We start from the raw sequence: 12212 nt of genomic DNA, 5'->3' as shown, positions 1-12212 counted from the left end.
CTAAATTATCCTCGAAAAAGCTTGGTTTGCTCAACAGATCAAGGCAGTATTTCACTCCAGCCTCCTCCTTCTATATAAGGCGCAGGTTCGGCCCCATATGGAATACTAGTCTCATCTGTGGGCGGGGGCACCCCAGTACCAGGTTCATCCTCTGGACCGCGTTCAGCGGCGTGCGAATCGGATTGTTGAGTGGCAGGAAATTTAAAACCGACTTGACACTTTGGCAATGCGTAGAGATGTAGCTTCGTTGTACATTATATCGCCTATACCACGGGGAGTGCTCTGATTCATGACTGTTCTCGCCGAAAAGTTCTTTATTATGAATGTATGTAATGTGTAGTATACATTAAATTAAAATACCTAAATAAGGGGGCGGCAAAATTGTCTTCCGCCCCGGGCGGCCGACACTCACGCTACGCCACTGATATGTCACAATTATTATGTTAAAGGAAATAGCTTTAACAGTTGTATATAGGTACATAGGAAGATAATTATCTTAGGTTTTATGTTGATCTAGGTCATACACTGTGTACAGTCATCCAAGGTAACCGGTATCCTTAGTACGAGTTGGTTTTACGTTTAAATTAATTGAAACTTGAGCGCATTCGACGGTCTCATTGGCCGGCTCGAATAAACCAACCAATCAGAGCGCCGAATGCGCACGTACGGTATGCACTAAACTGTAAAAACACTACACTTTTTAGAGAAGCGCAAATCATTCAATGCCTTCCCCCGCCTTGGGTGAGGCGAGAAGCAGTGTCAGACTCTTACTGAATAAACATCACCCCGTTCCTACTCCTGCTCTTCGAGCCGGAGCCCCGGTAACCAATCAGGTCGTCCGCGGCTAGAAACACTACGGTGTCGTTGTTTCACGCCTGGTGTACTGTGAGGCCGTGGTATCACTCCGGTCGACCCGGGTGCCTAATTTCTACATATTATGTACATCTTTATGTAAGTATATTATTTTATAAGCTTATGCTTGTGGCTTCGCCCGCGTTTCTATAGATTAAAGCGTTATTCCAGACCATAATCTACTGCTGTTCCTTTCATCGTGATCTCTTCAGCCGTTTTGACGTGATTGAGTAACAAATACATACAGACTTTCGCATTTATAATATTACTTATTGTATAGTAAGATAAAAAGTGGGATTTCTTAAGCAAGGTAGAATCTCTTCAATGATTGCCTAAAATTATAACAACATTAATAGACTTAGCAATCGGACTCTTATTAGGCAATCAAATATATGAGAGTATCGGAGGAGGTTTACTAAGAGGACTCGGTGCCCCTTACAGGTGTAGAGGGTGGCCACCGGGGTGGTTTTAGTGAGGTAAAAATCCCACACTCCCTACTCTTTTATACCCAGAAAGCTAGGCGTCTTTTGAAGGCTTCCAGTTATCAAAAAAAGAGGTAATTAAATAAAAAAAACATTCTTATCAATAAAATTACTACTTTATTTTAAAACTAAAGGAAAATAATGTAAAAATAATTGTAAAAAAACATACAAAAAGATATGATTCCGGCCAGGATCGAACTGGCGGCCTTCTGCGTGTAAAGCAGATGTGATAACCACTACACCACGGAACCACTTGGTAGAAGCGTCAAAATAGCTGTCCATTTACTTTGTATTACTTTTCTTAATTCTTATTTTTTGTTTCGTATTAATCAGATAACATAGAAAGATAAGAAGATTTATTAATAGAGTTTCATAGTATGTAACTGTATTGTGTACTAGTTTCAGCCAGCGGCTTTGCTCGCGTTAAATAAAAGTATCTGCCACAGTGTTAATGGGAGGTAGTGTTGTGTTTGAAGATTACAGTAGTGAAGAAATTTCGTACCCCGGACCAGTTAATACAATTTGAGAACATGAAGAAGTTAAATGAACATTGACTTTACTCTTCATAACGTGGTTCACAAATAACAAAGCGTCATTTGATAGCAATTGTTTTAATTGACGAAACGACCGAGATAGTGAAAAATACCTACTCTCTTCAGACTCTTTCATAACAAACGCAATAATAGACATTTTTTATGAAAATAAATTTTTTTCTATTGTAATCTTCAAACACAACTACATACCTGTAACATAACATACGGTATGGGGATCACTCATATGCATATGATTTAAATGAAACTACAAGTAGTATATGACACAAGCATAATACAACTAAATATTTCAAGGAAAACAAAAATTAAAATTTGAAATTTTCAGACAATATATTAAATTAATCAAGTATTAAATTCTGTATGAACAGCTCCATGTTCCTTGACCACAGAAGAGCTGTAATGTTGTAGGTTGTCTAGGAATGTTACGGACATGCGGCGCGGCTGTTATAATGCCGTATTTGTAAACAGTGTTCTTTTTGGCTTAACTACTGGGTCTATTTCGCTCATTTTTCGTATATTGTTAGCCAAGATGATAACAAATATGTATGTGGTTTAAATTAAGTCATAAATAAGAGGTTTCTCCATACGGTACAAATAAATTAACAAAATAAATAAAACAAAAAAAGCTTCAAATTAGTTTATTTCAATACAATACACACACACCACGAAACTGTAGGTTCTTTATAATTTTTATTAAAAAGTTGAATAAATTAATTTATATAATTTATAATATTATTATATAATTTATATAAAAGTAGTAAACGACATCACAATACAACTTTCTCGACGACACGACTCGCTTTCAAACTTATTCTGCCATCTGGGAATACGAAAAAAAAACATTAAAAAATATAATTAAAACATCATAAAAAATAACCTACATACATACATAACCTCACGCCTATCTCCCATGGGGGTAGGCAGAGACAATGGAACGCAAAATGCTACCATTCTTAGACATTTCTCAAAATAACATCATTAGATTAAAAACGTCTACTGTTAAGCTAAAGCCTCCATTTTAAATCGGTTTGCTATAATCACCAAACTTGGTAAATGGCTTTGGGGATTAGTACCTATCATCATCAGATGAAAAATGTATACTGTTGAACTAAAGAATCGGTTTGCTATAATCCCCAGACTTGGTAAATGGCTTTGGGGATTAGTATTTACCTAGGTCACCAAAGGGCGCAAAGAAAATAATACCTATATAATTTTCAAATCAAAAGCCTGATAGTGAAGTATCTACATTTGATAATTATAAACAAAAATACTACTGAGAAATATTCGACAAACTAAGAAAAGCCTAGTAATACTTTGCCATATTCGGGAATCGAACCCAAGACTTGTCCAGCAGTCGCTTCTTTATCGTTGGTCGAGTGCTTGCGACCACTCGACCAACGATAAAGAACCAGTATATCATGGCCTCGCTTTGTATGATCTTTCCTCACATTCGACGGTCAGTTTATACTGGTTATACATAGCTTGCAATGCTTGCCTTGTGTACTATGAAATACTTAAGTAATTGGTTCTTTTCTCAAAAGACCACTACAGAATCAACTTGCACGGTTCTCCGACATCTTTAATTGATTTTGTCTGGACTTTAAAAGAGACTATGACCTCTGAGTTTGTTTCGGCATTTCTTCTCAGAGTAGTCCGATAGGAAATGCCGGCCTCATCTAGTTATTCAAGAGATTGACGTGTAAAAGAGTTGCATTGTAACCTATTTGCAAAAAAAAAATCATTTATCATTAAAAAATATATATCTACTTACCTCATTTAAATACATACCACCGATCACCAGAAAACATGCTTCGAATACGTAAACACGTGGAAAATCACGATAAAAAAAAAAAACATGCATATTACAAAACACACATTCATGCTAAAACAATATATATTTTGGTATATTTTTATAGCTCGTAAGCAAGTGTCCCACTGCTGACTAAAGGCCTCGTCTCACACGGCGAAGGTTTGAGCATTAATCACCACGCTTGCTCAATGCGGGTTGGCGATTTAAAACTTATAATAAGGAATGATAAGCCCAGGTTCCCCTCACGATATCCGGAGCTGCGGACAACGTAATTGGTTACCGGGGCTCCGGCACAGCCTCCGGCTCGAAGCAGGAGAAGAAACGTGGTGGTTTTTAGTCAGTAAGAGTCTGACCGCTTTGGGTGAGGCGAGAGGGAGTCTCTCGCCTCACCCAACGCGGGAGAAGTTGAAGAAGGATGATTTTCCCACCTCAAAATAAAGATTTCCTCACGATGTTTTCCTTCACCGTTTTTGTCAGTGGTGTCTAAATAATCTTAGAAAGTACATATTATAACTTTGAAAATGTTACTTTGGTACTTGCTATACGAACCCAAACGCTCTTTCCGAGTTATATGTACTTTCTAAGATTATTTAGACACCACTGACAAACGACGAAGGAAAACATCGTGAGGTAACCTTTTTTTTTTTGAGGGGGTAAATCATCCAATGACTTCTCCCGCCTTGGGCAAGGCGAAAGGGAGTGTCAGACTCTTACTGACTAAAAACCACCCCGTTCCTTCTCCTGCTTTTCGAACCAGAAAACATGCCGGGCGCGAGAAAACATCGTGAGGTAACCTGGGCTTATAAGTACTAATTATAAGTTTGAAATCGCCAACGCGCATTGAGCAAGCGTGGTGATTAATGCTCAAACCTCCGTGTGAGAAGAGGCCTTTGGTCAGCAGTGGCCACTTGTAGGCTTTGGATGAGTGATGTGACCTTACCCATTGTATCCATTTCGACCCATAATTTAGCACAAAAAACACAATAGGTACATAACAACAAAAAATATCATAGCACTATCAAACACGTTTAATCATGCAAAAACACCAAGCAATCAGGATTCCTCCGAATTATGTCGATTTAATAGGTGTAGAAAAACAAACTATTATCGTCGTATCATCACGCCTTTTATCCCCGCAGTGGTAGACAGAGGTGCACATTACGGCACGTAATGCCGCTGTACTATGTACGCCCACTTTTCACCATTTGTTTTGTTTTCAAGTCCCTTGTAATAAGGGGTGAGCATATTACTGTATTCTGAAGACAATTCTAGACTCCGTGCTATTACTGAGATTTTTTTTTTAGGTGTAGATACATTTTAAAGTAAGGTTAAGTTAATGTAGTTGCGGTTTATTAATAGATGGGTGAAAAAAAATCAGTCAAGGATTAGGTACTATGCGAGAGTCAAAAGTATGGATTAAAAATATTTGTCGGTTAGTCCTCTAGTGGCTCTATTTGCTCGTTCCAAAGTGTAGAGAAGAACGGCCAAAACGGCCTGATTCGGAGCTGCGGACTACCAAGCGGGTTTATCGGGGCTTCGGTTCAAAAAGCAGAAGTAGGAACGGGGTGGTTTTTAGTCAGTAAGAGTCTGACACTCCCATTCGCCTCGCCCAAGGCGGGAGAGTCATTGGATGAGTTTCCTTTCATTGAAGAAATGCAGTGACCGCGTGCTCTCCGCCCTCTATCTCGAAAACGGTTCACCGTATAAAAAAAAAAGTTTACACAAAAGTTGTAGAGAATTTTATATTCTACAATATTGTTATTAAATACAAATACCTAAATCCCATAGGAAATGAGATATTTCCAAAAAACCGCAAAAAAAAACGATTTTTGGGACCTTTGACCCTGAATTTTAAGAGTTGCTTACACCCTACCATATGTAGGTTTTGAGACAAGTTTTAGGGGGTCAATATACAAGTATATACAAAATTACAGCTGGGTATCTCGCATTCCGTGATTCTTACCTAATTTAACCTTATTTGGCTGGACTATAATGCAGTTTGGGATTTTACCATTATTAAAATTGTTGCTATAAATAGTCGTCTGGCTCACTAATGTCAGGTAGGATATGCTAATATGTAATAATTATTTATAATTCAATGCAATTATTATGCACATACAAAAGTTATAAAAAGTTCTTGTTTGGTTGATTTTCCATTGAAAGAACTTCGAAACTACTGGACCGATTTAGATAATTCGTTTACCATTGGAGAGCTTACTTTTCAAGGAATATCATATATATATAGACACAATCTGGTATTCCTACAAGATCATGGCATAATTGAGAATAAATCAAAATTAGAAAGCTAGTTTTTAGTATTACACTATCACACTAATATAATATTTAAAATGTGAAAGTTTGTTTGGATGTTTCGATATTTGTCCGTCAATAACGATGAAACTACTGAACGGATTTTGATAAAATTTGGTATGCAGACTATACAGACAAGGTATGAGCTGACTTAGCTGACTAATATTATAAATGTAAAAGTTTGTTTGTTTCGATGTTTGTCTGTCAAACACGATGAAACTACAGGACGGATTTTGATGAAAGATATACAGACAGAGTATGAGCTGACTTGGGTGATATGACACTTTTTATCCCACAGGAACGCGGGCAAAGCCGCTGGCAGGAGGGAGTGAAGATTGATTTAAGTACCTATTTAAATAAATCTCATAGTATCGTAATGTTTGTCATAACACCGGTTTTTTAATTATACTTAAGAGTAGATAAAAAATACTAGTTTTTTATACATATACTTAAAACAAAATATATATTCTTTAGGAGTCATTTTTACATTTCAAGGTAACATATGCTTTAAGCCCGTTGTTTTGATGTGATTATATTTATTACCAACGAGTTTTTTAGGGGAAAATGCATCTTAAAACCTATCATTTATCTTATAACACATATTATCCTGTTGTCCGTCTGTCTGTCTCAAGGATTAATAATACATAACCTTTTGTCTGTCGGTAAGTGAGACACAATAGAAATCTCATAGTATCTCGCGTAGTTTTTTTTATGGAATAATCCGGTAAACGGACTGACGTTATCACCTGATGGTAAGCAATCGCCGCCGCTCATGGAAACTTGAAACACCAGAGGCGTTAAAATTGCGTTGCCGGCCTTTTAGGGGTTAGGAATACCCCCTTCACCAAAGGCCCAATTCCCCCTTCCCAATCATCCCAATCCCCGATTCCTCAACAACCCTTAAATTCCTAACCTTCAAAAGGCCGGCAACTAGTAGCTTGCGTCTGGTGTTTCAGGTGTCCATGGGCGGCGGCGATTGCTTACCATCAGGTGACCCACCATAAAAAAGTCAGTATTAGTACCTACTCTTTTAAAAGGTGAATGTTCGAACTAAACAAACATACGATTGTACTTTGCTATTTATATATCGGCTAAATTGACTTTGTGAAATGAATGACGATATGACAAACAAGTTTTTTTTCTTTTAAAAGCAGTCCATTTGACGCAGTTGTTCACCTGTTCGACTAGATCGTTCCGCGTTGGTATCAAAGGTCAATTCCAAGCGATCACATTTCGATTCGACTGTATTTAATTATTAAAAAAATTTTATTTTTAGTTAATTCGTTTTGGAATTTCACCTCCTTCCTGATGACAGATCGATCTCATATTTGGTACACACTCTTATTAAAATTTTGATACACAACGCAACGTCACGCCTTTTATTCCCGAAGGGGTAGACAGAGGTACACGTTACAGCACCTAATACATGATACTGCTATACAATGTACACGTACTATTCATAATTTTGTGTTATAAGTTCCATGTAATTCTCAAACTCCGTGCTACTAATGAGAAATTTTCGAAAACCCGAAAAAAGCTCATTGAATCTGTTAAACAAATAAAAATATGGTTTATACATATGTATTACTAGTATACGATTTTACAATAATTGTTGATAGATATAATTTAAAAAACCGACATTATTACCAGCGATTCCCCTTTTTATTAGGAAGTGACTCGAAACTAGTAGAGCTTTTCTCCATTAATGTGCGTGAGTAAACCGTGATTTTTTGTTAATTTAATTAAAAGAAGCTAGCAAATTACTAAATATAATAAAGATATCGAGAAAAACCAGTCCACATTAATATTCGTTCGAATATATTTAAATTGATTAAAAAATACGCGTACGTATATTAATCAATAAATTAATCTATTTACATAAAATTCTTCCGATACCGACGACAGCTGGGGATTTCACGAAAAAATAAAAAACAAAACTTTTATGTGAAATTGAAACCCTAATAAACCTAATAGGGCGATTCTTCACATAAAGTTAACCAAAAGTTAACAATTCTGCCGATTGAAAAAATTGTTTTCAATAAATTAACCTGCGACACTGCTCTAAAACCAATCCAAATAAGAATGACAATTTCCGAGAAGCATGGGAGAACCGTAAAAACACACAATTTAAAAAGACATACATACACACACACAAAATGCATTTCGCTATAAAAAAACACAAAAAGGTATGTATTTAAACAAATGCCCAAAATAATTGTAGACAGTCCACAGCTGAACTATGAGGCTCCTCTACATAAGAGGGGTTTGCCATAATCCACGTTATCAATAAGTTCAGGTTTATCAGAGATCTTTAACCGATCTCTGGCAAATGTGTAGTCCCTTACGACCGTAGGAATATAGGACGGATATAAATCTAAAATGATAGATTAACTATAGAAAGGCATTTGTTTAGATCCATTTCTAGGTCCAAAAGTTTCTGTTGAAGAAAAAATCTATCTATCTTATCTTCTTAGCTTAATCGCCCAATGTTTTACAAAATGCAATAATAAAGAATATTTTTCATTTTTCAATCTGTGGTCAAACGACATTTGTCGTGTTTTCATTAGGAATTAATTTTTAGAGGACCCAGTGCCCCCTCCATTCGAAGCTACATTTTGGAACGAGAGTCTAGCTTCACTGACGGACAGACTGAAGGACAATTGAATTTGACGTTTCAAAACTACCTGATTTAGGATTAATTGAAATAAATGCTTTGACTTTTGACTTACCCAAAAATCCGACACTCCCTAGTCTTTTATACCCAGAAAGCTGGGCGCCTTTTGAAGTTTTCCCCCGTAATAAAAAAGGTATTAATTTTTATCCAGGTATATCCATTATTTATAAAGGTATCTGAAATCTATAATCTTCTGGACAGAAACTTTTGGAGCCTACCAATAAAGCCATGCAACTTACCTTTCCCCAAAAATCCAGTGCCCCCAGTCAAAAACACACACTGATCCTTATAAAACTCTTGGATCTCTGTTTTTGGTCCTTTACCCTTCGTTAGCTTTTTCTTCTCTTCTTCTTTGGCGTCCAATTTATCTTCTTCCGCGTAGTAAGTGTCCTTCTTGTCAGGCACGAACTCGTGGTCTTCTGAGAAGTCCAGGATCTGAGCTGTTGGGTTCATCGCTTGGTTCTCCACCTCAGCAATGCGGACTGAGTTTTCTAACTCCTGTTGGTAAGAAAAGAATAATATAAGTGTGGGAGAGCTATGCTTCGGCACTGCTGGGCCGGCTCGACCGGAGTGATACCACGGCCTTACAGAAAACCAATGTGAAACGTCGATGTGTGAGGTTACCGGAGGCCCAATTACCCCCTTGCCAATCTTTCCAATCCCCGATTCCCGAACAACCCTTAAATTCCTAACCCCCAAAACGCCAACAACGCACTTATAATGCCTCTTGTGTTTCGGGTGTAGATGAGCGGCAGGGATTGCTTACCATCAGGTGATCCGTCTGCTCATTTACAGACTAATGGCCAAAACTCAATTTACTTCTGGAAACTCACATGGAGATTATCCTGCAGCTCTTTGCTTAGATTCCTGACGTTTTCCAGTTCCTTCAGCATCTTGTCTGTGGGTTTCCCATAGACGTCGATGTCCACCTTCTCGCCCTTCACCTGGGCGTCCACCCATTTCTCCATCTTCTCGTGGGTGACCGGGGTCTGTGCTAAAGATGCGTTCTGTGTTGCGGAGCTCATTCTGTAATGGGATACAATAGGGGGTTTAGTCTTTCTTCATCATCTTTATCCAATGCCTAGCAGGTTACCGGGACTCCTGCTCGATAAGCTGGAGTAGGAACGTTGTGGGTTTTAGTCTGACACTCCCTCTCGTTGGATGTTGAAGTTGTTGGATTACATTTTCCACCCATAAAACAAAATATCCACTCCAATTTACTCAATATTCAAAGAGGAGATGCCATAATGTGATTATGCACTGTGACACAAAATGTCGGCATAAATATTATAAGTAAAAGGATGTACATCGCTCAGAAAGTGGCTCATTAAAATGTGGACAGTTGGCAAAATTTTTATATTACCAAAATGATGGAAAATAGAAAGGGGCGTGGTTTGTAACGTCCCGCGCTCCCCGTAAACTGTCACGTATTGTGTTAAAGGGAAATCCAGTTATAACATATCTTTGTATTAGCTACATGGTAATTCGTGAGTAAATTACCTAAGTACACCTTTCGAAATAAGGCAAGTCATAGTGCTAAGCATTTATTATAGACGGCTAATTGACAAGCTGTATGCATTCAAGTGATCAAGATATGCATTAAATATATTGATGTAAGTTAAGTTACTAAAATGTATGATTTTGCAATACTGCAATGAAATATTATATATTAAAGATAAAATCAGAATTTAAAGGTATATTATTCCTAAGGTAATGATTATATTATCATATAAGATAACATATTGGATAAAACGTATCAAAATTTAGAAGTGGGTTTTAACAATCTACACAAGATGGGCATTAAAATAAAAATTGGTCATCTTCCCTATTGTGTTCTGATCCGGAGCTGCGGACTACCTAGCGGGTTTACCGGGGCTCCGGTTCGAAAAGCAGGATTAGGAACGGGGTGGTTTTTAGTCAGTAAGAGTCAAAAATTCCCTCTCGCCTCGCCCAAGGTGGGAGAAGTCATTGGATTGGATGGTTTTCCCCCTCAAAAAAAGGCAAACTAGTCAAGTCCTTAGGGCGCCAGGTAACAGAGGGCCACTCCGAGACGCGTGTGCCCAACTGCCTATTGTGTGACGGCGGGCCCAAAATAAATTAAGGGTGCCTATAATGTAGCCTTTTTTAAATACGGAAGGAAACCTTCAAAAGGCGCCTAGCTTTTTAGGGAGAAAGACCACCCCAGTGGCCTCTAATCAAACCTGCTTCAGTGCCCCTATGGTGCAACAACTGTTACGGAACATCCCTATAAAAAGCCTAGGGTGCTCTCTAGGTTCAATCCGCCTCTGGTGAAAAGCGTTTCTCATACTTATTTGATCATGTTTCTGTCTAACTCATATATTGATCATTTGAAGTATTTTGTATTCAAATATGTCAAAATATGTTTCCGATCCGGTCTTACGACGCCCGTGGCAGCAACGGTGGAGACAAATGTATTCTCGTCTGCCACCATGCATCATACAGATACTGATCTGACTAAACCACACTTTAGATTGTTAAGCATAAAAAACTTTTAAAACCGAAAATATAACCCTATGTCAACATGGCAAGCGTTACGGTGTTTTTCAACCAGATATATGTAGCGAAGATGTAATATTAAGCTGTGAAACTATGTGCCCGTTTCCACTGATACCAGGCTATGTAGCTGTGCGAGGAAGATTCACAGCTCGAGTATACGATGTATCGATAGTAGGAAAGCTACCCATAGTATGCATGCATCTTTCCATATAAAAAAAAAATAGCTTAGCTGAGTCCGTTTACACCAGTGATAAGCTATTTGAACCGATGAATATGATCGGTGGAAGTCAAACGTATCCACAGCAACGTATCATAGCACATCTCTGGTGGAAAAACACCCGTATATGAGTAAAACGTGCATCTTTACCTGCCCCATCGAGGATGCGTCCCAAGTGACATCATTCACAACATTTTCTTTTATTTGTTAACTAGCTGACCCGCGCAACTTCGTTTGCGTGTATCCCGCTACTTCGACAAATACAGTCAACGCACCAACACATATTGGATACTAATTTTCAATTCACAATAACTTCTCTTTCCCTTAACCGCGTTTAAAATATTAAAATGTTTTTTGGTTTCTGTGACTCTTCTTTGATCGCCCCCCCTATCAGTTTTTGGAAAAAATATTTAAGTAATGTACAGTTTTTTTTTGTCTTATATGTATAGATCAAAGTCGTAGTACCTACTTTTTAATATTATTTATAGGGACGCTGCCCCCGCCGCCGCGGCCGGCCCGTACCGTGCCGCAATACTAATATCGTGATATCTCCTAAACTATATGTCTAAATAACACACTGTAAACTGCAAAAATAATCTAAATTAAATGCTCGTGATGATGAACTTACTTATTATGATAAGGATATATGTATTATTGGTTATATCACCAGTTAAACATCACCCAACGAATTAAATGTTTTTTTAATACAGAAAAGTAGTTTTTGTGACTTAAATAAAAAAGCTGGATATATGTCATCGCGGACTTTTTTGTAGAACTAATAAAGACCAATGTTTTTGCT

The 12212-nt window shown here is 37.7% G+C and overlaps 1 protein-coding gene and 1 non-coding gene across 2 annotated transcripts in view; both read right to left on the bottom strand.

Moving 5' to 3' along the window:
* LOC118280227 (fatty acyl-CoA reductase wat) overlaps positions 1–12212 on the bottom strand; it is a 51740-nt gene that overhangs the window by 16269 nt on the left and 23259 nt on the right. Inside the window, exons 2-3 of the mRNA XM_035600132.2 lie at positions 9513–9705; positions 8919–9177 (exon numbers count right to left, since the gene is read on the bottom strand). Of these exons, the coding sequence (XP_035456025.2) occupies positions 8919–9177; positions 9513–9704 (451 nt within the window). The 5' untranslated portion in view covers position 9705. The remainder of the gene's footprint in view (positions 1–8918; positions 9178–9512; positions 9706–12212) is intronic.
* Trnav-uac (transfer RNA valine (anticodon UAC)) lies at positions 1513–1585 on the bottom strand. The gene has a single exon. It is a non-coding gene; the product is annotated as a tRNA-Val (tRNA).

The sequence above is a fragment of the Spodoptera frugiperda genome, chromosome 21 (assembly GCF_023101765.2).
Source record: "Spodoptera frugiperda isolate SF20-4 chromosome 21, AGI-APGP_CSIRO_Sfru_2.0, whole genome shotgun sequence".
Taxonomy (NCBI): Eukaryota; Metazoa; Arthropoda; class Insecta; order Lepidoptera; family Noctuidae; genus Spodoptera; species Spodoptera frugiperda.
Note: the sequence above shows the minus strand (reverse complement) of the source record. Positions and strands in the feature narration are given on the sequence as shown.